Genomic DNA, 27,435 nt, shown 5'->3' on the forward strand with positions numbered 1-27,435 from the left:
ACAGTGTTTCACTTACATTCTCCCTGTTGTTGCTTCTCTCAGTACAAGAGCCGGAGGAAGTCTGAGTTCTGTAGCGCAGTAAATGTGCATAGGTTAATAAGTGGTAAATGACACTCACTGCTTGTTCAATAGCATCTCATGCTAATAGCTAGTTAGAGAACCAATACGTCTGATCTGATCTTTGCAGCTTGGACCCATCTCTGCCTAGAAAAGCAGCAACCTGGAGCACAGCAGCTGTTTAAGAGCCACCAACACTGCAGTATAGGAAGGGCCATTGGTTCTGTATGGACTTGGAAGACGACTGCCAGCTAATGAATGAGCAGCATCACTTCCTAATGTATCTGTATTGTCTTTGGGGAGATGAGGTTTCTGATTCCTGACACTTATGCTGCTGGCACCAGTACATACCTATCCCCTACTGTGAATAGGTTTGGAAGGAACTTTGATTGTGCCTCTAACCAGACTTCTCACAAGTCCTATAACATAACACAGTGCTCAGAGTCACTGCAATATACTGCACTCAATCTCCTCCCTAGCAATTGCCTCTCTGATGCAGGAGTGCCACTTAGCATCTATTTCAGTGGTGCACTGCTGTTTATGTTAAAAACAGCTGCTCAGATACAAAGGCCTGTTAAAGTCAGAAAGTCAGGGTCTGGGGCCAAACTTCTCCAAAATTTGAAATTTGTTTGAACCTGGCCACTACTTCAAATTACTGAACGCCCAGAAGTTCTCATAACTAGAGAGAGCACATGCAAAGTGAAGAGCACGAACAAGTCCCTTCCATTTTGTGTTCTGACGCCTACTGGGTGTTATGGAAAGGTCAGTTTGCTGGGATTCTTAACGCCAAACAGCTAACAGATTGCTATATATGAACCATCCTCATGCTGAGAGAGAGAAAAAAAAAAAGCTCCTTTTTGGACAGCTCATAGTCACACCTGAGAATGAAAGTGTTGAGTTTGAGAAGATGTCTCTTTTATCACAGTCAGGCTAACCTAAAAGCTGGAAATACTGTGCCCATCTTGTTGGGAAGAGAGTTTACCCGGCACTAACCAGGAGATACTGGGCATGTATGCAAAAGCCACGTGCGTGGGTGTGATGGGGTATATAGTTCCTCAGAAGGGACAAATGTATTAAAGTGACCTGAAGCCACTTCACCTACTGGGCTGCACCTGGAGGGGTATCAGTCATCAATGGTGGTCAAGCCCAGCTAGGGAAGGGGTGGGTCCTTCATGAAGGAAGAAGCAAAGAGCTGCCGGAGGAAGGGCCAGAGAGCAGAGGCAGGTGAGAGACAAATGGGAGTTTTCTTTTTTGGACTGAGGGAAGCCTGGGAGATTGAATGCTGAGCTGGAAACATGACTGGAGACAAGGGCCGACCAGAGACTGTGGCCTGTTTGAAACCCTAGTGTATGGAGAGTGTGACAGCCCCTCGGAAGTGGGACTCAAGTCCAGGAACTGGGGTGGATGTTAGGATGGCGTGAAGCTAGGGTGAGCTTGCAAAGTAGGCAGTGACCAACTGAGCCCAGCTAGGCTGAAGATTCAGTTGTTTTGCTGTGTCCAGTTGGACTTTAAGTAAAGGACTTGGAGGCCCTGTGATGGGTTGGACTCGCACCTGGCTTGGCTACAGGACCAGATCACATCAGCAGCTGAAACAAGCCAAAGATGGTACAGGGAAAACTATGCATATAGGTGCCTAGTAGGATTTTCAAATCGTCTAGATCCCTAACTCCCACTTCATCCCACCTGTGAAAGGAATAATATCAATGGGTTCTGAGGCTTCATTGTGCACAGCTGGACCTGGCCTTTGTGCTCACAAGACAACCATGCGGAAGGGTTCAGCTATGGAATTCACGTCCCCACTTGGTCCAACAAGGCCCTAATTGGCTGACATTAATTGCACTTTGCACAATCTGTGACACCATCCAGGTTATTTGCACCTCTGCCCCCTCTGTGGTTTGCCCAAGAGCATCCCTTTAGGTCTCAGGCCTCCCATCATTACCTCTCTTCATCCCTCTCCTTCCAGATTGGGGATTTAGACCTGAAATCTCCCTGCAATTCACTGTAACTGTCCCAGCAGGTCTGACCATAGTCCAGCACATGCCGTTCGGCTCTCTCCCAGGGGCTATGCCGGCATTTACCAGCAACCAGCCAGCTTTCACAAAGCACAGTACATTTATTTTAGGACAAAAGCATTACAGAGAAAACATAAAACAGCCTTCACATTTGCAATGCTTACCAAGTGTCTTCCATCTCCCAAGTGGAGACCCCGGCAGATCCAGTCCTGCAAACCCTTCCAGCTGGGTTTTGCCCTCCTGGTTAATCTCATCAGTTTTTGGATCAAAACGGGGGATGCTAGTCAGTTCAGGCTGACCCTTTATACCAACCCCCCATCCTTCATCTCCTGCACCACTTCAACCTTGTCTGACTCAGCCTATGCATTTCCCCCGCCTCCGCGGGTGGTGCTTCTCCGGAGTTCTTTAGCTATCCCAGGATTTGCAGTAATTATGCCCCCATTGATTTTAGTGCCTGGAGGAAGATAACACTCCCCCTCTCCCCTGAATACCATCCCTACCTCACAAAGATACATATAACACTGATAGGTAGAAGTTTATGAATAACCTCTCTGCCTATAGCATCCAGCACATCTCAGTAGAATAGCCTTTTGACATTTCCATGCTTCTGAAGTCTCACGTCTGTCATATTATCTATTCACCCATTGCTCGATTTTTCAAAGGTGCTGATCACCTGTAACTTCCATTGACTTCAACAGAATTTTGTGAATGCTCCGTGTATCTGAAAATCAAGGGTGGCTTGAGTTTCTGTTGTGGTTTGGGGAAGCTATTTTTAGATAGTGTCATTTAAAAAAAAATACATTTTCTTAGATAGCTGCATCTTACAAATATGGAGTGTGTGTGTGTGTCTCTGTTAGCCATTCAGTACTTCATTTAAAGATGTCTGTGAGTCAAGCTCCCCCTTCATTACTTCAAGCATCACTTTTGTTTCACTCTTATGGAACATTCTGCCTTTTGCTCAAACTGTCACGTTAAATCACATTGGGGGAATGCATCAAAAGGGTCAGTTTGCTGAAAGCTCCAATATGACACTTGCTAGAATATTTTTTCTATCTTCTCTCCAAGATGTTTCATCTTTTGATCTCCCCACAACCCTCTCCACATGCTCTGTATGGCAGGCCCTTAGCAGCAGCCACTCATTTAGTCAGATGGACAGGCAGCCAGTCATGATTGACAGGGGACATTGCAGCATGAGTCTGTCAATACTGACATTTCTCATTACCATGCAAAATAGCATCAGGGTGCTTGAGATGGTGCCAGTCCCCTACAGCTACCTAGGAGGCACCCACAGAAAGTCAATCACTTTGGTGGTATATGGAGACCAAGGAGTTCCTTTTAGTTTGTGACTCAAGCAATGTCTTGCAAAAGCTCAGGTCTGTGGCTAGGTGGGAGATGTCTGCACCAAGCAACAGCTGCCTGACAAGCATGTTTCAAGGCTTCACTTTTAGATATTCAATGCTGTAAATAACGCAGCACCTGTCCTACTCGGTGGGAGGCTTGTTGCTGTCTCCCTTGTTGTGACAGCTGAGAGTGACAGAACTGACGACAGTTGACCCGTCCCAGGAAGAATCATGAGAAGATGAATAGGATCTCACGCAGAGGGAAGAGACAGGACTCCATACAATATAGAAGAGATTCATTGAGGCTGGGGGGATAGACACTGGTTGACTGTGGCTCTCTAGCTTCCAGAATCACTACACAGAATCCCCCTAAATACTGACAAACATAACAGTCATGCTCTAGGCTAGCCGGTGCCTTTCCAGGTGAGGGCCTGAGAGTCTCCCCGCAGCACAGGGACAGCCACAGCCACAGTATACATGGTGTTTCAACTTAAAATTTCTATTAAGTGATTTTCATTACAAGGGTCAGGGATATTTGGTTCTCTCATTTTGTTCCATTCCAATTTATTTGGGACACGTCCCATGGCAAATTATGGTTTTAAGGGTTTTTGTTGATTTGTTAAGGGACTCAGAGACCATCAGGCTTTGGGCACACTACTCTGTAAATTTACCTGCATCGCAGGGCTGCAGTGAGAAACAGATAGTTATCTATCCAAGAACTAGAGTTACCTATCCAAATCTCTAAATCAAACTTATTACCCTGTAGACATTAATATAATTTGAGTGGATCATACCGTAGTCCCTCTAAGACACTGATTAAAAATAATTTAAGAGTAAGTAGTCACCTCTGCTATGTAGGTTTCATTTTCACAGCAAATGTGCTAGTATTGACATAACGCACAGTGAAATAATTCAGTCTATTCAACTTTAATAACTTCATAAAAGATTTGGAGGCAGCTTCACATACAGAAACAAAACTCTGCACAGCACAGTAAAGAGTGAAGTAACTGGAATTATAGACGCTTAACATCCGCTTGTTCTTCAGCACCCTCATCCTTATTCAGTGGCACAGAAAGTTGTGGCAGGTTGTTTGGAAAGCAATATGAACCAGAGGAAATATATTCATGGCCAGGCTGTGATGACCCATAAGGAAGACCTATGAAAAGTTACTTTTCTTCAACTAATTTGTAAAACATTTCAAATTAGCATCTTACTGCATGGGCTTAATTTTGGCACTGGAACTGCAGATGTGATTATATGACAGAAACCATGAGATCTGCTGAGTCAAGGGGTTAACTGAAAAAGTGTTTCGGACTTATTACAAATATTTTTCAAGTGTTTTCCCCTATAAGTGGGGGCTGGAGACTTTTTAGCTAATCACTATGCAAATGAACTAGAGTATAATTATTTTCACACTCTGTTCTAATAAAACAGTTACAGCAACAGAAGTTGTTAGTTTTAGTAAACTGTAAAACTATCAAAAAATATAATTTATTAACCAACGTGTACAATAAATTGCACCACTGACTTTACTTTAAATGTCTAGCAAAACTCATTTTCCCACATGCTGACATTTGGTTAAGACAGTGCAGAAGCTATACATTATACTCTAAAAACGCACACAGAACAAGCTCAGCTTGTAGCAGTTTCAGACTCAACAAAAGATGGGCACAAGTACAGCAGAAAAAAAATGGAAGCCTCATAGGAATCTTGCCATTTCCTTCCAAAACACCTTTGAACTCACAGGTTTGTAATACAAAGTAGTAAAACTCCTTTGTTCAAGTTACTCAGCAGTCACAAACACAAATCAATTACAAGTTTATATTTTGCAATGACTTGAATGGTGATATTCTTTATCAGTATTAAGATAAGGGAAAGAGGAAAATATAAGCCCTAACTCTCACAAGCAATATAATGATGGGAAAAACAGTCCTCTCTCTCTAGTCAATTAAGGCTTGATACAGCTCCCACTGACATCAGGGAAAAGGTTCCTATTCACTTCAATGGGATCTAGATCAAGTCTGTTTCTGCAATTATTTATCGTGTCATTTTGTTTTCTAGACAACTACTTGCAACTATCAAACCAACTAACTGATACTGAAGTGCCAGTAAAACCTGAACATACTGTTACTACAGTGGGGAAAAATCACAAGTTTTCCTCTACTCCTCTGAAATACTAGACAATGAGATTCAGTAGAGTTAGTTATGCAGATCTGAGGCCGGCTTGGTACAACAGAACAGGTCTTCTCTGTTAAGGCCTGATATTGCTCACATTGAAGTTAGTGGAAATTTTGTCATTAAATTCAATGAGATCAGTATCAGACTCCTAGTGAGTCATGTTCAACACTTGCTTGATATTCGTATTTATTCCTTTTTTTCTTCACAAAGGAGATTTATTTATATTCTGATCCTCTATGGCAGAGGCAATCAGGTGTGCAGGGCCCAGTGTAAGGGATTGCAAGCACACATATCACTCAGTATGAAACCTCCCAAATGGCGCAGGCATACTGTACTGCAAAGAGGTAAGTGGGATGCTTTATTAAAAGCAATGGATCCCCCAGTGATTGAACAAAAAGCTGGCTTCATTAAAAGACCAGCAGCCAGCATCTGCAGGCTTGCAAGGTTAACAGTGGGACTTCATGTGAGCTAAGCTAGATGTGATCTTTGTTTATATTCTGATACTCCCCATATTAACTTCATGTATTCTAAATTTTACCTCAGAAATGACCACTTTTAAAGTAATATTATCTGAAAAAATATTCTTCCTCACTTTTTTGAGGTATTAACATATTTGACTAGTCATCCTGACGGACAAAAAGCACACAGAAAAGGGAAAATCCTACAAAATACAACGAAACAAAAATGGTTTTGTTCCTTGGATGAGGAGATGAGGTCTTATTTTTATTTTAAGACACCACTCACACATCCTTAAAAGCAGTAATAAAGGAATTATATTGCGGACAACTATTGAGAGAACCAGGTTGTGTAAAGATCAAGGGGTGGGTAACCTTTGCACAACCCGATCTAGACTGGGAACACCAAGCAATTGAAACTGAGCTAGAAAACCCATGGCATTCGAGAGAGAACCCACAAAAGTGGGAATCTCTATTGTAAAATTGGTGGCCCACCATCCAGCCAGCAATATAACTGTGCCCTCTCAGTTTGCATAGTTTGTTCTTCATATTGGCCAGTTTGAAACAACACTGAAGACAGACACCAAAGTCAGAAAAAAATTGGACAAAGCAGGGGTGTTAAATTATTTTAAACTATGGACTCACCACCCAAATGTAGCTGAATATAAAAAGAGGCTCTATCAGTAATGACCAGATAAACATGAATTTAAGCTATTTTTCCAGTCCATAATTGTGACTTTCTTCCAGTATCACTAATAAAAGAAAAAACTTATACTGTCACATTTTGGCTATACAAAATAAATATATTTTATTTATTGAAGACTGGAATCATTGTAGTATTACTTTATAATATGTTAGGTGAAGCTTCAGCTTCTTACAGGGTATGCTTGTATTATGCTGGACTGCACTTGCTAACAATAAAGAGACTGATGAATTGAATAAAACACTTCGTAATTCACACCTTTCAGTAAGCTATGGAAACAACAATAAGCTCTCTTATCATGTGATCTACACTAAACCAGAACAATGCTATCTTTTAGCTAAACTTTCCTACAGGTTGATCTTTGCTTAAAATAAAATGGTACTTCCAAATCTATGTGCTTTTAACATTGAGAAGAGAAAAATCAACCAGTCAACTCAATATAAAATCTGCAGTATAAAGGAAAATGTAAACAATGAAAATTAATCATTTCTTTTCCTGATCTATTAAAGCATGGAACCAGTAATAATAATTTCCAATTCCACAGTGGTTGTACCATCAAAATATTTTTCAGTGTTGTCTTTCAGTCCACTAGTACTTTAGGGAAAGCAAGTGCCTGGGAACCAGTTGTTCCGAATTTCAAATGAGCATGTTGCCTGCATTCTCTTACACAAAGGATTTTTTTTTATGCCTGGGTTGATATATTCTAGATCTATTTTAAAGGTATATAATACCTCACACACCATTGTGTGCCAAATTAAATAGTGCAAAGTGCCAGCTATTAAATAGAGGAATCTGTGCCACTCTTCTGAATTTTCACACTATGATTTTCTGACTTAGGGATACTCTGAACGTGGGTAACTTACAACTCAAACTTGTATTGTCCTGCAGAATGGAAGAAAAGCTCAACACCCACGTTGCTGCCTTTATACCTATCCCCAGTGACTGAGACAACATATTGGAAATCCCAGACTTGGGATTTACAAGACAAACTAATGAAAGGACAGAGGAGAAGAAATCCAACAGCACAGAGGATGTTTGGACATGGGCTCATTTCCCACTTGAACGTGGATCTGTCAAAAGGGCTTTATTATAGAAAGTTCCATTTATCGGGAACTGCAGGTGATATTTGCACTCCTTAAAGCATAAATCTTCCAATATGTGGCAGCAACTTCAACTCCATAAAACCAGCTGAAGAGAACTCGTGCACCTTGTTATAAGTAATGGGTACAACCTACCTAAGAATCCTGCTCTCAAAAACTGCCCTTCTAGTGACATTTGAAATACTTAGGATGCTCCATTTATTTGAACAGTTCACAGCAACCCTGCAGTAGAAACAGATGCTTGTTTTGGCAACTGCGAAGCACTTTAAAAAGCGACTCTTTCCAGGTATACATTTTCCTCACCACTGCGTATATTAATACATTACCAAGTAAGACTCTTTATCTTGCCATTTTTATATCACCAAATTGTTCCATTCAGACCTATTTCAGCATGTAACTACTTACAACGAAGAACATTGTGTTAAGTCCCCAAGTAAGTTGTGGTTAAAAACTAAATTAATCATGAACATAATGTATTAATAAAAATATATTGCAGAACAGACCAAAAGGCCGACATTTTTAGTTTAAAATTAAAAATATAAATCACAGACATCTTGGGCCTGCTGCTGCCCTTTGTACTGTAGTTGTAATGAAAATATTCCAACAACAAATGACCCCCAACCAAGACAGTAATAAACAGGGTTTTGAGTTACACTTGCCACAAACATGCTAAAAAGCACGTTACAGACCTTTTGTAAAGATATTTGAGAATGTGTGTATGTTTTTCTCATACTCCTCTAATGTTAAGTTACGTGACAAGCTGTTTTGGAAATCAGTCAAACCTTGAACCCAGAGATACAGGGGCCAGCTCTCAGCAAGATTACAGGACTCACTGTTCACCTCTCAAACTACTCCAGGATTTTCGTCAGCAGACAGAAAATAAATATGGATAAATATGTATGTATCTCTCTGATTTTTTCATGCAAGATGAAAGCTATTTCAAAAGTAAATCAGTGTTACAAAGACACTGATTTCCTAGAACCTGAGGGCGTAGCTTCAGGCAGGCCTTCACTTCAAAAGCAGGCTGAGTTCTCCCTGCTCACCCCGCACTCCTTCAGCAGAGGCTGTGTCTTGCAGCGATGTCTGGAAGGAAGGTACTGCTTTCACTAGGTGGATTTGAACACATCAGTCAGATGTAAAGGCTCCACCTACTGCCATAAGAGCTCTTTGATGGGGAAACTATTGAGGGGAGTGGAGGCAGGGAAGAGAAAATGGCACACAAATATAAGTGGGATCCTTAAACTGCTGCCGTCCTTGCGTGCCTGTATACCCCTAATCCTGGTGGTAGTGGGAGAAAATTATAAGTAACAAGTGAAAACTGAGCTGCCATACTGGAGATATGTTTTTTAAATTATGTGTCCATTTAACACTGTTCAAGAACTAAAACACTTTTAAATGACATGAAATATCAACCTAAATAGCTCCACATGTGAAAACACTAACAAAAAATACTGGAGACTGAGCCCCTTGAATTAGTTCGATTTATACGTTGCCTTGGAGGAGAGCAAAGGTGTTAATACTTGTAAAAGCTTGATCGTTACATTTCCAAAAAGTTTTTGCAGCTCATCTAAAATTGATAGGGCAGGATTTAAGTGCCTCTTAGTGTTCCTGACTGAGCATTTCTGCTATTTTGGAGTATGCACACATGTACACAAACATACAGTATTCCAGTACCAACGAGATATACAGTCTAATGCAGCTTTCAACTGGCAACGCTCCTGAGTAGCTTTAAGCGTTTATCAACTCAGTAGGTCAAAAGTCTGCAGACACTGGGTGGAGCAGCAGTATGCCACAAAACTAACAGTTCGCCGCCTGGAAAAAAAAAGGATAGAAAAAACAGTTGTCAGTTCAGGATTAAAGTAACTGGCTGCCTTTCACAGCAGACAATTTTCTGGACTGTAAAAATAAAGGATAAGCCCTGGCCAACTATCTAAACAGAAGATTTTTAATTTTGGCTTGTGAAAACAGCAAGAGGTTTTTCTTTCTGCACAGTGTTTTGCCAGTAGGTTTAATGGCTAAGAGGAAAATATCTGGAGAACCCTTTGATTCAGTTTCTCTCATGTTTAAATTACTGCTTGCAAGCATGAAATAACTGAATTCTGACAGCCAACAGTAGGTTTGAGTGAAACCAAAAAGAAAAAAGTGGAGATCAGAACTCCAGAGAGGATGATCAATGGGCTTTGCTGTTATGTTGGGCTAAGTGCCGTACAAATCCACATGAAGGGGCAATTTCACTTCCTTCAACTGAAACTCTCTCCCCCTATAACCTCACTAATGACCTGTCCTCCTGCTTAGGTAACACTGAAGTCTGATTTTTAATCCACAAAACCAAGACTGACACTTTGCCCATGTTATTGTAAGGAAACAGATTTACACAGCCTCTTAAATTGGAAACCCAGTCCACCTTTTCTCAGCACTCTCTTCCACAATCCCTCCTCCCAATACATTTTATCGTAGAGGCAAATAAATGCTAGTCTTCCCAGCAGAGGAAAATTATATAGACAACCCAAACAAAAATTGTGGAACTAAGGTGATGTGCTAAACTGTTCAAACACCCAGTTTCCCCACCCTATGTTTCTATGTTGTACATGGACATGGTAAACTCTTTAGGATAAGGATTTTGTCTTCCTATCTCTCTCTAAAGCACCTAACCACAGTATTGGCATTACATAAATAATAAAATAACCATGCCAAGCATGTGTGCTGCAAAGATAAGAACACCAGACCATCCTTAAGTCTGAATTTCTGTGGATTTGCATCACAATTCTACAGCAGCTGAAAGTTCTGTGGTTGGATACTCTATGACAATCCATTCTGGACCAGGAAGGTGATGGGTATTCAATGTAAGTGCATATGCTAAAATACTTGGAGATTTTACCTAAAAAGTGAAAAATGGGCAGTAATGTATATTTTAAATCAAATAGGTATTTTAGAGTCTCAGCATGGCAACATAAGGGATGAGTACACTGAATCATAGCAAAACTTAATTTGGTGGAAAAATATGGTAGTTTTTAACATTTGCAACAATAATTTCTTCCTGGAATAGAGTCTGCCTGGCAAGTTTCAGCACAGTAAGAATTTTAATAATCCCTGGAAAATAAGGGTTTGTGCTGAGGTGTTCACTGACTCTTAACCATAGTTTTGTAGCAACCATAAAAATTAGGTCTCTTCCATCTTTTAGGAATCTAGCCATCTCCTGCCACTGTAGGATCATTACATACAATATAAAGCTCAGCGGTTTGTCCACCCTAGTTTTGGATGTCCCAAGAAAAGAAATGTCCATCATTTGCTTAGGAAACTATACAAAACACACTAATCCATTTTGCTGCCTGGAAAAAAATTCCTGACAGCTTGAATTTTTTTTTCTTAATTTCATCCCATTATGTCTTGTTATAACCTCTTGTGCTGGTGGAGTTTAAACATCTGACAGTCAGAATTGCAACAGAACAGCAAGTTGAAGAGCACTGTCTTTACAATCAGAAGAGCTTTCTAAGAAAGGAGATGGCTTTTCTAAAATAGCAGTTATGGTGCTTCCTGGCTGCCGTCCAAATCTAAGATACACAAGTTGTTTTCACTTCATAAAGCTGTATTGCTCATAAATCAGAGCAGCATTATGCTACAAACTCTCAGCACAAGAGGCTGCCATATAACTTGAGAAAAATTATACCATCTGCTTGAATTAGCAATCAGATTTTTTTATTTTCTTCTTTAAAGTTTTCCTACTGACAAAACTTTTTTTTTCTTTTGCTGCTACGGAAGAATTACTGGCAAATTAACAGATTTTCAACAGTGCAAGAACTGAGTTTAGTATTACTGGTATGTACAGAGCTAAAATATCATTCTCAGTAAAGACATCTATTAATGCCTACCTTTTCGTTTCCATGTTCAAGAAGAGGTTGTCTAAGGAATTGTTTAACAACTTTTCTAAGGAGAACTTAGTTCTCGGGTTTGTTTGTCCAATAAAATATGACTTCAGACTTCATTCCTTGTTAGCAAACTAGATTTCTGAAAATACTGAACTGCATTGTGAGTAGTTCTCATGTTCCTGTTATGTATGTGCCTATGTCCTCATGGTTTAGCTATTAGCCCTGTTTCATGGAGAAAGATTTCTCCACATTTCTCCACACTGCCCCTATAAATATGGCATTGTCACCTGGGCAAGAGACATTCCCACCTGAGAGGGGAGGGATAGAGCACCCACCTGCTTATTCTCTGTGCTTTATCACTAACCAAGTGCACAGCCACAGGGTGTTTTCTGTGGTGGAACCTCCTCTTAGACGCAAAGAAGGGAAGAAACTCACGTCAAAACAAACCACGGAGAAGGCTCAAGAGAGGTCCAAGCTAGGGTGCTGTTGCTGATTCTCCTCACTGACACCAGGCAGAAGGCAGGCTCCTAGGTATGATGTTGCTATACCTCCCTTCTTGGCAAGACCCTAAACTTCTCTCTGGTTGATAATTATGGGTGCATTAATTGACCAGCATGACTAACTGAAGGCTGAAAATGAACACACTCCCCACCTGCCTCAGTTTCCTCATAAAGCCTCAGAGAAACAGAATTACCTTTCTCTGTACAACTCAAATTTTAAACAAAGTTAGGTCTGTGAAGATAGAGGGTTTCACTCACCTCTCACTAAAACCTGTATCCCACCTGCCCATGTATTAGGCACCTACCCCAGCTCAGGCTAGTAGGTGGTGCTGGAAAGGCACTACAAAATGACCAGTGTTCAGCATTAAGTTACTCTGCATTTCTACCTACCTGAGGAACATGACTCTCTAGTTTTAATCTCGTTTGATTATGCTACCAGGCAAGTGAACACAACTGGGCAGGTTTGGCTGCTTCACTACACAGCCTTGCATGCATGTTCACATTTGCTGTGACCATAGAAACTGAACTGTTCGTCATCGCATTTCACTAGCAACCACCATCTTCAGCACAGCACCCTTCCACTGCACACCCTTTATTTGCTCATATTGAAGAAGAGTATTTTAGTTGCAGATTATTTGAAATACACTCTGATAATGGCTGCAATGCCCCCGCCACAGGCTTTCATTTTTGCCTTTAGCAAAATAAACCAATATGCCTTGTGGCATTTTATTTGCTGGTTGCATATGCCTCAGGTACAGGGGTAAAGGCACCAGGTGAAGGATTGCTGTTTGGTAATAGTTCCTGCCTGACTCACAGAAAACCCTCCCAGTGGATTTCCTGATCACCCACGTGCTGTTCTATCAGGAATAGTTGAGTCCCACAACATCAGAGCCAATAGTCTTTGCCACCTCGAGGCTGTTCCAGGTTTATGGAAATTAATCTATTGTAAGTAAATGTGTAAATAAGGTAATTTAGATTAAGAACAGTCTATACTGGGTGAGACTGATGCTTGCTGGGAGGTACCAAGGGTTGTGAGGCACCTCGAACTACCTGCCCTCCACGTGAGAAAGCCTTGTCTGTGCCTCTCGGGGGTCAGCTCCCCAACTCCACTGGCCATAGGCTACACAAGCACTGCTCTCTAGGCCTTGCTGTCAATCTACGGTTAGCAACTGGCACACCCAGCCCACAAGCCCTCTGCATGTCACCTTGGATTATCCAGCTGCTGGTCCATTGGACACTCACAGCATTCACTGCTTCCAAAAGACCAATACACCATAGCTTAACAGTTTCACCTCAGATCACTGCTCCACGTAACACACAGCACTTAGATACGTTTATAGTGAAATCAAGTATAAATGTATTTAACACAAAAATTCAAGTAGTACAAGTAGAAGTATTGGAAACAAATGGTTTGTTTACAGATTCAATGGGGCCCTAAAAATCTATGCTGAGAATGTAGGAAACAAGAGGACAAGTGACTGGGATGTAAGGTTAGCCTGCTATTTGCTTAGCAGAAGGTGCCCCAAGAGTCCACAGGGTTTGCCGCATTTGACCATCTGTATGGGAGACAGATCAGAGCTCCCCTGGATCACCTTAGAGATTCCTGGGAGGGTGGCACTGAGGCAGCAGGGGAACTAGTGGCTGAACATGTGCAGAGGTTCAGGAAGAATTTAAAATCCCTGATGGGGATTAGTAAGGTTTTACTGCTCTAAGGCCAGGCAGCTCAGAAAGAATGGTATGATCTCAATACCTGTGATCGATCATTTGATGTGGGTGATTTGGTTCTGGTGTTACTTCCTATAAACAAACACAAAATGCGCAATTCATGGGAAGAGGCTTCTGAGGTGGTAGAAAGAGTTAACAATGTTACCTGCAATATACCAAGGCCCCACAGCGGGGTTACACCTCCAACTGTGCAAATCAACAGGTTAAAAGTACACCACACTCGTGAAGCCATTGTAAACAAGATTTGCTGTGCAGATGAGGACTGTGAGACAGGCCCTCTTATTGATTTGGTGACTGAATGCCACAGTGATACTTGACTAGAGGGCACTGATTTATATGAAGTGTTAAACCTAACTGAAAAGGCAAATATGGTCATGCTGCAAAATCACCGACAGGTATTTTTCAGCAGGCCAGGCCTGACTCCCAAAATGGTCCATAAAATTAACACTGTCGGACCACAGCCAGTGTCCAGCAGAGCATACCAGACAACTGGCAAAATGCAGGAGCAAATTTGCAAGGAGGAAGCAAGCATGCTAGACATGGGAATAGTTACAGAGTCAAATAACAATCCCTAGGCTTCACCAGTTGTTATGGTCCCCAGAAAAGCTTAATGCTGTCACAAGTTTTGGTGCCTACCCTATGCCCAGAATCAATGACATGCTGGACATTTTAGGCAGGGCGAAATTACCAAGGACCTTGGATTTAACAAAAGGCAAATCCCCTTAGACAGTGAAGCACAGAAAAAAAAATTCACCTTCATAACCAATTCAGAACTTTGTGAGTTTGAAGTGTTACCTTTTAAGTTAATTAATGCAGAAGCCACATTTCAGAGGCTCGTTAATCAAGTGTTGGCCCTTTGCTCATGCCTCCATAAACGATATTGTAATATTCAGCCATTCCTGGCAAGATCATAAGGATGATGTGGGAATTGCACTGAAGAGATGCAAAGATGCTGGTCTTAAAGTAAAAGTGACAAAATGCAAGATGGGAAGGCCATTGGGTAGAAGAGGGATAGATTTGTCTGGATCCTTTAAAAGCGGAGTCCATTGTTAACTGGCCTGTACCTTGAACCAAAAAGCAGGCTCAGTCTTTTATAGGTTTGGCAAATTATTAATGCTGGCTTGTGGAAGGTTTCAGCGACAGTATGTCTGCAATTACAGACCTCTGCAAAAACAGACAGCCTGACAAGGCGGTTTGGACTGCAGCCTGTCAAGAAGGCTTTGATAAAATGAAAAGAATTGCATTAGAGAAACTGGTTCAAGCCAGTCCTAGCTTTGATAAGATGGCTGAACTCTGCACAGACGCATCCAATACAGGCTTGGGAGCTGTGTTAATGCAAGCGGGCCAAGGCAATAAAAAGCATCCTATAGCTCAGGTTAAAAAAATGATCCCCTTCCTCACACTGAAGAAAATTTTCTTTTACAGAAAGATAATGTTATGCAATTGTGTGAGTGGTCAGGCAGCTAAGGCCTTACCTATTCCACAGGAAGTCCAGAGTCCTAACAGACCACAGTCACTTGGCATGGTTTCACAGAACAAAAGGTACTAACTCCTGACTGCTACATTGGAGAGTGCTCCAAGAATATGATATGGAAATTGTACATAAGAAGGGAAGGAAAATGTGGTGGCATGTACACTGACCAGGCAACTGGGCAGGAGCTAACCCTACGGCATCAATGTAAGGGAGAAGGTATGACCCAGGGATGCCTTGGTGTGCTAACTGCTAGATGGCACAGGGTTTCACATGGATCCCCTAGGTCAGATATTTGCATAATAGTTCACCAGAGGTGACATACCTCAGAAATGTTCCTCTCAGGCAGAAGGTAAGAGACACCTATCTCCCTAACTGGCCATTTGTACCTTGGGATGCCTCATAATGGAGGCCTATTTGCATACTGAGGCACAAGCAAAAGAAGAGATTTCAAAATCTACAACAGAGGAATCTACAGGCATAAGAAAACAGGTGTTGGGGTGGGGGCGGGGGTGTCTTGTGTATGGATAAACAAAAAATTGCTCTGGTATATCTTGGAGTACCAAGTGACACGCTGGGTCCTTCACCAAAAAGGCCAGCTGACAGCATTCTTGTCTCATGAAAAGAGGGTCACAGCCAGCCAGCTGAAAAGTGATGCAAGGATTTGGGGAGAGCAATATTGGTTAGACATGAGAGTATCTTGTTAATGAAGTCTAGGCTCTAGAATGTATGCTATGATTTTATTTTAAACCTAATCATTTTTTTCAATACTTCTACTTGCTACTACTTGAATATTATGCTTTATTAAATAAACTTATACTTGACTTTACTATAAACATATCTAAGTGCTGTATGTTAAGCGGAGAAGTGATCTGAGGTGGAACTGTTAAGTTGGGGTGTACTGTTTCTTCAGAAGCAACAAATCTGTGAATATCACAAGCGTCCACTGGAACAGACTGGACACTCCAGGGAGATCCTTGCAGGGCTTATGGGCCGGAGTGCGCCAACTGCTAACGTAAAGTGACAGCAGGGCCTGTAAAGCTGAGAGGGAAGTGCTTGTGTTGCCCGTGGAGTTGGGAAGCTGACACATGGCAGGCACAGACAAAGCTTCATCACGCTAAGGGCACGCAATAGCAAGGTGCCTCACAACCCTGAGTACCATCAGCAAGTATCATGGTGACTACTGTTTTCCTTGTTAGTAAATGCACAATAAAATGCTGGTTCATGCCTGGGAAATGACAGAAATAAATATGATGTGTCCCCTTTGATACGAGATCTTAGAAAAAAAGACTTTAGCCCATTAAGGCCGCCAAGCTAAAAAAATTCCTCAAGCTCCATAAAGGTGTTTTTCTTCCCAAAAGGAGCCCCTGTGGAAGGTCTGAAACCCCAGTCTAATTTTCTGTAATTACCCCTGGTGCAGGCCTGCCATTGGAGTCTCCCTCAAGGGAAAGAGCTTTGGGTAGACAATGGTAAACATGGGCTGGCTGCAACGGTGACAGTGTCCCAGAGGGCAGTGCAGTAATTCCAAGAGACTTTTGGGTAATGAGATTGGAGTCAGGAAGCTGAAATCTAGGGAAGAAAAGAAACATAAGTTAAGATCCTGGATTGTAACAAAACAAATTCATGATAAGGTTCAACATAGTAAACATGTCCCATGGCCCCTTGGTGTACTAAATATCTCACTAATCCTCTCAGTAACATCTGGCCATGTCAAAGAAGTCGTAAACTAAAGCCAATTATTTGCAAATAAGATGAAGCCCATAATGGTACTTGCAATGTAAATAAGCAAGAGAAGTTAACAGAAAACTGCAGGCATAGGATTAATCAGACCCAAACAGCTAGATGAAGGTGCTGTTGCTCAAGGAAATACAACCCCCCACCCCCCCACAAAAAAACAAAAAACCAAAACATCAAATTCTACAAACAGTAAAACATTTCTAAACAGAGGCATTGGCTGACTCAACTAAATCCTTCACATTTTAATTCTAAGTTTTGCTTAAGTGTGAGTCATTAAATTAGATCTATTAACCAAAGTGAGGTTCCCTGTCCTAATCAGTGGCTATTCAACAGTCAACAATACAAGATTCTAGGAAGGAAGTCAGTATCAATTTATTTACATAATTCAATAAATAACCATCCCACAGCACAGAACAGTTTATACGAACCCCAAACAATTAATCATCCAGCAATTCAAAAAATTACCAACTATAATCAAAGCCATACCCACAGCCATCTCCGAAAGACGCAGCAAATACACGGCCTTGTTAGTATGCCCCACAGATCAACAGATCTCGCTCTTCTATACCCAAGAGGCTCCAGCGCCCCCATTTGCTATAGCTGTGGGAAGTGTGATTTCTCAGTTGGCCAGGCCCCAGGCCACTTAGGACTTTCACAAGTCAAAGCCAACATCTGAAACGCCAACAGAAAACAAAGAGGCAGCCAGTGCTGCACACTAGTACAGGTGTTAACGGATCAAGATGTGGGGCAGAATTTAATAAATAGACTTCTAGAATTTGCACCGGACTCAGTTTCCAAATAAATGTAAAGTGTAACCCATGTACAGTGCAATCCAGGAGGCTAATTTTGAGGTGACAAAGGCCTGGATAACAGAAGCATGGTCTGCATCTAACAGAAGAGGTCACAACTTGCTGACCGGGCAAAGATCGAGGAAAACCAGCCTGGTCACTGCTGTAATACGATTTTGTAACACTAGCTGAGAGTCTAACACCACCCTTGAAATTGCAAACACAAGCAATAGTGGACCAAAGAGGGTGATACTGCCTCTGCCGCATCCTCCATCTCCTTCCCACAACCCCATTCATCCCTGTCTGGATTGACCTTGACTAGTTTGCCCTTGACCATGCCCCAGGCTCAACCAGATTCTGACTGTCACCCAAGGTGTTGACCATTGCCTTTAATAACGGTCACTATGACCAGACCAGACAGATACAAAATTAACTGTAGTGCAGAAATCTGAGGATAGGGAAGAGACTTAAAACCAGTGACTCCTCATCTATCAAGCACTGGCCAAAGCCACAATGCTTGCAACCTTGCGCAAGTTACCCTGCACCCTGCCAACACACCTCATATTGATTGTGCAACACTACCCTGCCTTTTTAAACTAAAACCTTGCTTGTGACAGTCTTGCCACACTGTGTGGTGGTTGTGACATGGATAAATCATTATGAGAAAAGAGAGAAGATTACAATCAGCTGTGATTTAAAGATCTGAATTCTGCTTTTCAGAGGAGAGAAGTTAATAATCCCTTTTGCCCAAAATCCCCAGCCTGTCTTCCAAAAGAGATTAGAATTTCACCCATGCACGTGTGCACACAGAAAATTGCACCTTGTGCTGTATGAACATTGTACTGTTATAATCTTGGTATTTGAACAACTCCTTGTTTTTCCCCCTAAGTAACAGAAATCAGAAACACACAAGCTTTAACAGGTCATTAATTCATCCTCCCAGCACTGCAGAATTGTTTCCTCCAATATAGTTTCCTGTGTTTGGCCCACTCTTAACATGTGGCTTCCATCACTGGCCTAAATAAATAAAAAATGTTTGGGACAGAGAGAAGTCCAAGAAGCAGACTGTCAGCTCTTCACTGTACACTTTTTCTTGGCAAAAGGAACTACTTCAATGGTTATGATTCACGACAATAATTCCAGTCCAAGCTTTTCCCCGATTAGCCTTTTTGCATACATTTCCTTCCATGATTCACAAATTCCCAAAGCACTAAATATGACAGATCCACAACATTCCCAAATCTAACAAAGCCTGAACCTCCAAATTACTCTCAAATATTGGTATCTCGTGTGTTAGTATGATGCATAACCAGGGGAGCCATGGGCCAGTTTTCAACAAAGAGCGTGAACTGGAGCAGAACTAAAGCAGCTCAGCTGTCACGCTGTACTGAAATGGCCAACGGCTGCTAACATTTCTTCTGCCTTATGTATAACAAGTCTGCCAGTTTAGGAGCGTGCTGCCTGGCAAGGAGTTGCATTGTTGGACAATGCATCTAATCTTGCCTCAGGAATAATAATTTCTCCCTCTTCTGTCCCATTAAAGTCATTTCTTCGCCACTGCAGACTGTGAAAAGCCTGCATCCTTTTACATTGTTCTCTTTCCCCCCACCCCCATCCCCCAAGAAAATTCTAACCACCACTTTACCTTTGGATGTCTTATGGGCCAAAACATTTTTGTTGATCACTTAAATGTAATTTGCTGAAATAAACATTTTAAAACATTGATGTTTGCAAAGCACTTTGAAGAGCTCTATAAATGCTACTGTCACCTCTGAAAAGACCGTGCATTTGGTGGGTCTCGTCAAGCTCTGAAGGATGTGAATAGACAATTAAAGTACCTTTTAAAAACCCGTAGTAGGTGTTATAGAGTGTCCTCATGGCTAGCTCTTGCAAAGGCAGCACGTGATCGGTCTCTGTCCCTATAGACTTCACCTCTGCTGGGAGGAACACAGTTAATTGTCCCGATGAAAAGGAGAGCAGCTTCACCTCTGAAACCTGAATAGGGGAGCCACAGCTGGAGGAATACAAACCATTCAGAAAGCAGTTAGCCAGAACAAAAGTAACCAATGGGGAAACAATATGCAATCAGCTCAAAGTGCACTTTACACTGTTCTACAGAACACTGCCTTCCTAGAATAAGAGCTCACTCTTATACACGGTGTGTGTTTCAGACTGAAATGAATTTAGTACACAGTCTCACTGCCTGTAACAGGCTAGACGTGGCCCATTTGGAGGTCTTTACTGATCAAGTAATACCCAATACCGAGAAAAAATGAGAACAGAGCCACAAGGTGAACCAAGGACGTTGCCTAACAAAGTCTAGTGTCCCTAGCTTTGCCTCAGAGTCCCTCTTGTTTAGCCAGACACCAACAGAACAGTACAAACTGGCTTTTACTATTACAAAATATTTTACTAATGGGTCAATGTCTTACCTGACAATTGGGTTTCTGTGCTTTGAACCAACCAGCTCAGAATGATAATGGATTTCCCACTCACACCCCATCAAGCAAAATATAGCCATAAGGCATTTAGTGCTTTAAGTGCCACTGAATGCTGCTTTCCTCCTCCCAGAGTTCCCCTGAAAAGACCTTGGTGAAAATGAGAAGATAACCCAGCAAACTCTGCCCTTTCCAGCCCAAGTTCAGAAGAAGAGGGGTTCTTGGGATCAGTGGATCTAAACAGAGCAGTTTAGTTTGTTGATAAATAAAATATATATATATATATATATATAAAAATTAAAAAAAATCCTTATTCGATTTCTGCTGCAATCTATCCAGACTATGAAAAAGCCAGGAATGACACAAACAAATTGGTATTGTTTATAACAACTCAAAAATTAGAAGCAAAAGAGCAACCTTGTTACGGTCAGATCTAACAAACAGAACAAGAAAAGGGGCAAAGTGACTGAATTGTCAACTTTTCCAGGTATTGGGAACAGGTAAAGAAACCAGATCCTAATAGACCTGAAAAAAAAGAAAATTCCATGTCCCAGATAATAAAGAACTTCAACTCCACGGGACAGAGGAGAACTGATGAATGGAACACAGCATCGAGCAGCAGACTGACAAACCTCTCTACCGACTTCAGTCAATATTTATTCTTCCTTACAAAGTATTGAGGGGGTGGAGGAAAGTCAGGAAATAAAAAATCAAATGTATCATGTCAGGCTTCAACAACCTGTGCCTACAATACAGGATCTTGCAGTAAATACAAAGGAAGGGAAATATTCTGGTGTGAGGAATTGAATTTAGCAGATCAATCCCCTATTAATCTCAATAGATAACACAGGTAAAATGCACTGAATACTTATTTCAATATCAACTGGGCCTCACCTCTACCTTATGGCCTAGGTTATTAATAGCCACCTCTCCATCCCCCAAAGTTGCAAAATAGGATGGTAGCATGTTTAAGGGGCTAACTGTATAAATTTCTGCCAGGACATGTCAGGAGAAAAAATACTGCCCTAAGAATAATAACTGGTTATTAATAGGCATGAAGGATGCACAAAAAAGAACGCCATGAGGTAAGAAAGAGAAAAAATACCATCCCCTGTCTCGCATATAGTGATCCTCTGTGTGGCTAGGAAAAACTAAAACTCCATGTTAAAAGTGGAGTTGCAGAACAGCTTTAGTAAATAAACCACAGGAGTAAAACTATGATCATATACATTCAGAAGGAATGACAGGCTCAAAACAGTAAATCAATCAATGGAAGACAAGTGGAACAACAGCAAATCCAATCCAGAGAAAGTGAAAACAAAAATTTCAAGTGCTGAAATCATCACATATATAAAAGTGATATTTCAGCCAGCCTGACAACAGAATTCATGGATTCATTACTTGAGCAATGTAATTTACATTTTATTTTCAGAGTCTTAGCTTTAAATGTGCAACAAGTCGTCAGTTTTCCTGTCCAGACAGTGACTAGATAAAGCATTAAACAACCATATCTTCATTGCAGGCCTCTAATTCGTTTACCTGACCAGTAAAGACCTTACACCAGCCACTAATGCTTACTATTGCAAAGGACACAGAAATGCTTTAGCAGACAATTAGTATACCATTTCAACATCCATTCAGTACATTATCACCTCTATTTGAGCACGTTGTTCCTTATACCATTAACAGTTACCCTATAGAAGAGGAGATGAGAGTGCTACCAGCAAGTGGAGTTTCTTTTATGTTAGATTTCTTTTCCCTAAATAGGTGTATTTCAAGTTGTATCAAAGATGTCTATAGAGCAGGGATCAGCAACCCTTGGTACGCGGCCCACCAGGGTAAGCACCCTGACGGACCAGGCCTGTTTGTTTACCTGCCGCAACTGCAGGTTCGGCCGATTGTGGCTCCCACTGGCCGCGGTTCGCCGCTCCAGGCCAATGTGGGCTGTGGGAAGCGGTGGCCAGCACATCCCTCGGCCCGTGCTGCTTCCTGCAGCCCCCATTGGCCTGGAGTGGCGAATGATGGCCAGTGACAGCCGCAATCGTCCAAACCTGCGGATGTGGCAGGTAAACAAACCGGCCCAGTCCGTCGGGGTGCTTACCCTGGCAGGCTGCATGCCAAAGGTTTCCGATTCCTGTTATAGAGTATGGAGAGGTGCCTTTTATTAGTATGTACAAATCCAAACAGAGATCGTATTTTGTTTACTAAAAAAAGAGTACCAGTAGATTCTGTCAAAATGATTACCTTTAACATAAGGAATCTGAGAAAATGTGCAGCTCCTGTTCATTTAGCATCTTTTTAGAAATAACTCTAAAAATGTAGCAATAGTTTTGTTCTTAATTTGCATATATAAATGCTATCTTTGTTTTGGTGGAAGGAACAGAAATTTATTCACAAAGATTAAATCTGGCTAAGTGGCAGGGGGAAGCATTTTATCAAGTCAAATTGCTTGGACTGACCACTTCTGTTACAACCGATATTGGGGAGACCAGAAGATCAGCTGCACCCAAATGCAGCTGAATCAGTTTTTATTGCTGGTAATAATTTTAAAAAGTTTTTATATTTTTATTCATGTATTAAGGAAAGTACAAGTACCCCCACTTCCCCAGCACAATGTGGCTTTGTTTTCCCACATGTCTTACTGGAGTGCTATGAGGATTAGTTAGTTAATGTCTATGCAATGCTTTGAACGTGTACAGCCTTGTTTACAAGACTTACTACATTTTCCATTGTAGCTACTACTGGTGTAGCTGCACGAGTGGCGGTAACAGTGGAAGTGTAGTCAAGGAACTACTGGATACTGCCATTTTAGCCATCTCATCTAGACCTGCTGTATTCAATTGTGTTTAAAATGCCAACGGTTAACATAAAATCTGATTAGAATATAATAATAATAATTGGAGATATACCAATCTCCTAGAACTGGAAGGGACCTTGAAAGGTCATCGAGTCCAGCCCCCTGCCTTCACTAGCAGGACCAAGTACTGATTTTTGCCCCAGATCCCTAAGTGGCCCCCTCAAGGATTGAACTCACAATCCTGGGTTTAGCATATGAAAATGAAGATGCAGTAAATGAGGAGGAACACTAGCAGACATCTTTTAAAATTAAAAGTCAAATGAAAATCTGGTTTATGCAGACAGTTGTAAAATAAGATGACAAGCAATGCCACTGAAAAAATTAGCATAAGGTTAATTTTAGATACAAACATTTTAACAGATTAAAATGGAGAATTAAAGATACAGTGAAAGGAAAAGGAAAAGATGGGGTTCAAAATGACTGAAAATAAACAGACCTATTTGATCAAACCTGTTAGCACACTTTTAGATATTACCATTTGTATTTTCTCCAAAAAAAACCAACCAACCAACCAAAACACCCAATATGATTGTTTTTCTTAACTTTTAATTCACTCTAACACCTTACTTACAATTTATTCAGATTTCTGACAAAGCAAAACAAACACTTAAAGTAGATATACAAGCACTTCATGTATTGAAGCATAAGGTCAGCAAATTTTATGATCAGCACAGAGTGACCGCACCTGGCAATAGTAAATTGTGATACAACTGCAAAATACTTATACATCACAGGAATAAACAGGAATATGAACTCTGGCTATCAGGAAAACGTTAAAAATTCTCAGATGTGTAATAGTTAACATACTTAAACAAGGCAAAGGTTATAAATATGGAGTTTATAATTAATTTAGGTATAGTTGAGAGGAATAGCATAGTGATTTTATAATTAGAAGATACTGGGGCATGTACTCCTCTCACCACTTTTGCACCAGCATAACTACATTAATTTCAGTGGCGCTACTCCTGATTTAAGCTAGTAAAAGTCAGAGAAGAAACAGCCAACTGTCCTGGAAAGCACACTTTCTCCTCACATCAAACTCACAAACATAAATAGCTTAAGGTATTTTTAAATATACATAAAAGTTGGATTGCAATTTGTAGAAAATTATTTAGTCTCTTACTGAGTGCCAAGCACTACAAATAGTTGCTACAGGGATGTTATGAGAGTATGAATAAGAGGAAAGCCCACGTGAAATTCTATTCAGATATAATCCATTCTAGGCAAATCCACTGACTTGTCCAGTGCTGCAATGTATGGGATACAAACACTGTAAGAGATGTTTACTTATTAAAGATCATTGAAACATATTAAAAAAAACACAAAATATACCTATTGGTCTTGATTTTGGAAAAGCATGTTTCAATGAAGCCTACATTTTGGGCCAACTTTAAACACGATCTTCAGCTTCATGCCCTACATTATCAGTAAATGTTTCCTACAAATATCTACACATGCTCTGGCTGTTGTAGCTTAGCACTGAAATATTAAATGTTCAGCAAATTAATGCAGAAGATTACAAAAGTAATATAGAACAGGCAGCCAAAGTAATCCCTTCAAAGTAAAATCAGTCCTGAATGAATAACCCAAAATATAGTTCAGTTGTATCACACAGGCATGTATTTATGGAGATCATTAGGAGATAAAGGTATGCAAGACATTAAGTTAATTCATGCTTACCCGCTGCAACCAATGACTTTATTGTACAGATAAGAAGGGAGCCCTTTCAGGTGAATATTGTTATCCACATAAACATATTGCAGTTCTCGAGAACGACCTAAATCTGGGTTTTAGAAAACAAAAAGAGAAAGAGGAGAAAAATGAAGTAATGACAATTCCCAGCAGAAATAATTAAAATCAAAGTGAGTTGATTGGACTCTCTGTAAGTGAACATGAACTATTACTCTAGGTCAGTTTAATTTGACTAAAAGAAACCTGTGGAGACAGTATTTTTAAAAAGAACCTGGTACACACCAAAGTTACTCTAAAAATACCCAACCCCTTTCTAACATTTCTGTAAATCCCATTATGAAGGGAATGTCACTGTGAGAATGAATTTACTAATTCTGTCCATTTGAAAAGGCAAAATGACTCTTGGGCTCACATCTAACCATTAGAGGAGTGAAGTTCTGGAACAGCCTTCCAAGGGGAGTAGTGGGGGCAAAAGACATATCTGGCTTCAAGACTAAGCTTGATAAGTTTATGGAGGGGATGGTATGATGGGATAGCCTAATTTTGGCAATTAATTTGGCAACTGATCTTTGATTATCAGCAGGTAAGTATGCCCAGTGGTCTGCGATGGGATGTTAGATGGGGTGGGATCTGAGTTACTACAGAGAATTCTTTCCTGGGTGCTGGCTGGTGAGTCTTGCCCACATGCTCAGGGTTTAACTGATCGCTATATTTGGGGTCGGGAAGGAATTTTCCTCCAGGGCAGATTGGCAGAGGCCCTGGAGGTTTTTCGCCTTCCTCTGCAGCATGGGGCACAGGTCACTTGCTGGAGGAGTCTCTGCAGCTTGAGGTCTTCAAACCACGATTTGAGGACTTGAATAACTCAGACATAGGTTAGAGGTTTGTTACAGGTGTGGATGGGTGAGATTCTGAGGCCTGCACTGTGCAGGAGGTCAGACTAGATGATCATAATGGTCCCTTCTGACCTTAAAGTCTATGAGTCTATCTATAGGTGACCTTTTAAAAACAGCAGGCCAAGTCCCCTGGTAGTATCAAGTGATGTAACTCCACTGAAGTCAGAGCACCATCACTGTTCAGAAACAGAATGTAGCCTACATGGGACTGTTCAAGCTTGGAAAAGAGATGACTAAGGGGGATATGATAGAGGTCTATAAATCATGCCTGGTGTGGAGAAAGTAAATAAGGAAGTGTTATTTACTCCTTCTCATAAATACAAGAACTAGAGGTCACCAAATGAAATTAATAGGCAGCAGGTTTAAAACAAACAAAAAAGTATATTTTCCACACAACACCCAGTCAACCTGTGGAACTCCTTGCCAGAGGATGTTGTGAAGGCCAAGACTATAACAGGGTTCAAAAAAGAACTAGATAAGTTCATGGCTATTAGTCAGGATGGGCAGGGATAGTTTCCCTAGCCTTTGTTTGCCAGAGGCTGGGAATGGATCACTTACTGATTACCTGTTCTGTTCATTCCCTCCGGGATACCTGGCATTGGCCCCTGTCAGAAGACAGAATACTGGGCTACACGGGCCTTTGGTCTGACCCAGTATGGCCATTCTTATGTTCTAAGAATCAAATTGAGTATCACTGATCACAACTAACTCCATATGCTGAGATTATCACCATGCCTTTACATGCTGTCTGCTGTGTGGTGTCCCAACAAAAACAAAAGGACAAATGGTTCAAATAGTCTAAACTAAGCAGGTCAAAGATGACAAAGAAAATAAACTTTATTTCTATAATTTAAATGGCTTATACTCCTCAGTTTTAATTCATTAAATCTTAAAATCGTGTATTTTTTAAACATTCATATAAAAGGATTCTTAGTAACACCCACTATATATTGTCCAGTTGTGAAATGATTAAAGATGCAGATTTTATGCTTTATCCAAATTTTTAAGAGTATATAATTTAAAATATCTTTTGGTTATTCAGCACTGGCTACCTTATATAAAAATGCATAAGTAAAGGGTTTAAGGGAAAAGAATTACGGGCCTTTATTCATTATTTCAAGTTGTGCAAGCAATTCATGCTAAGTCAAACTCTGAGGAGTCTGGGTACTCAGCACCATGAAATGTCCATGCTGGTCAACAGTCACCATTCAGATTTCCATACAAATGTTATGTTGAAGACCTTATTTTTTATTATTCCCTTTCGCTTTCATGTATTTCTGAGGCACTTTTCAAACACCCGGTTAGATAAGCACCATGTTTGATGTCATAAAATGTGCAAATGAAGCTGACTGCAAGGGTGCACACAGAACACAGCCACCAGATATGAGAGCTGTAAAAAAAAAACAACAAAAAAACCCCCGAAACAAACCACCAAAATTGTGCCTATAAACTTTAAGTATTTCAACAAGCATGTAATATATTGACACACAAATGGAAGTCTTTCCTAAAATGACAGAGATAGGTTTTTTGTTTTCAGCGATGCAATCCTCTTTTCCACTGTATTTCACCACATCTTCACCATTCGCAAATCTTCTGATTCTTTAGGATGGAATTAAACATTTC

General features: G+C 40.8%; 1 protein-coding gene across 2 annotated transcripts in view; it reads right to left on the bottom strand.

Annotated features, from left to right (window-relative positions):
- Window positions 1-4,320: 4,320 nt before the first annotated feature.
- LRRC28 (leucine rich repeat containing 28) overlaps window positions 4,321-27,435 on the bottom strand; it is a 76,346-nt gene continuing 53,231 nt past the window's right edge. For both annotated transcript variants that reach the window (XM_039492264.1, XM_039492265.1), the window contains exons 7-10: window positions 24,908-25,010; window positions 19,771-19,946; window positions 16,817-16,976; window positions 4,321-9,657 (exon numbers count right to left, since the gene is read on the bottom strand). In XM_039492264.1, coding sequence (XP_039348198.1) covers window positions 9,585-9,657; window positions 16,817-16,976; window positions 19,771-19,946; window positions 24,908-25,010 — 512 coding nt within the window. In that variant the 3' untranslated portion in view covers window positions 4,321-9,584. The remainder of the gene's footprint in view (window positions 9,658-16,816; window positions 16,977-19,770; window positions 19,947-24,907; window positions 25,011-27,435) is intronic.

This window comes from Mauremys reevesii, linkage group 10 (assembly GCF_016161935.1).
Source record: "Mauremys reevesii isolate NIE-2019 linkage group 10, ASM1616193v1, whole genome shotgun sequence".
Taxonomy (NCBI): Eukaryota; Metazoa; Chordata; order Testudines; family Geoemydidae; genus Mauremys; species Mauremys reevesii.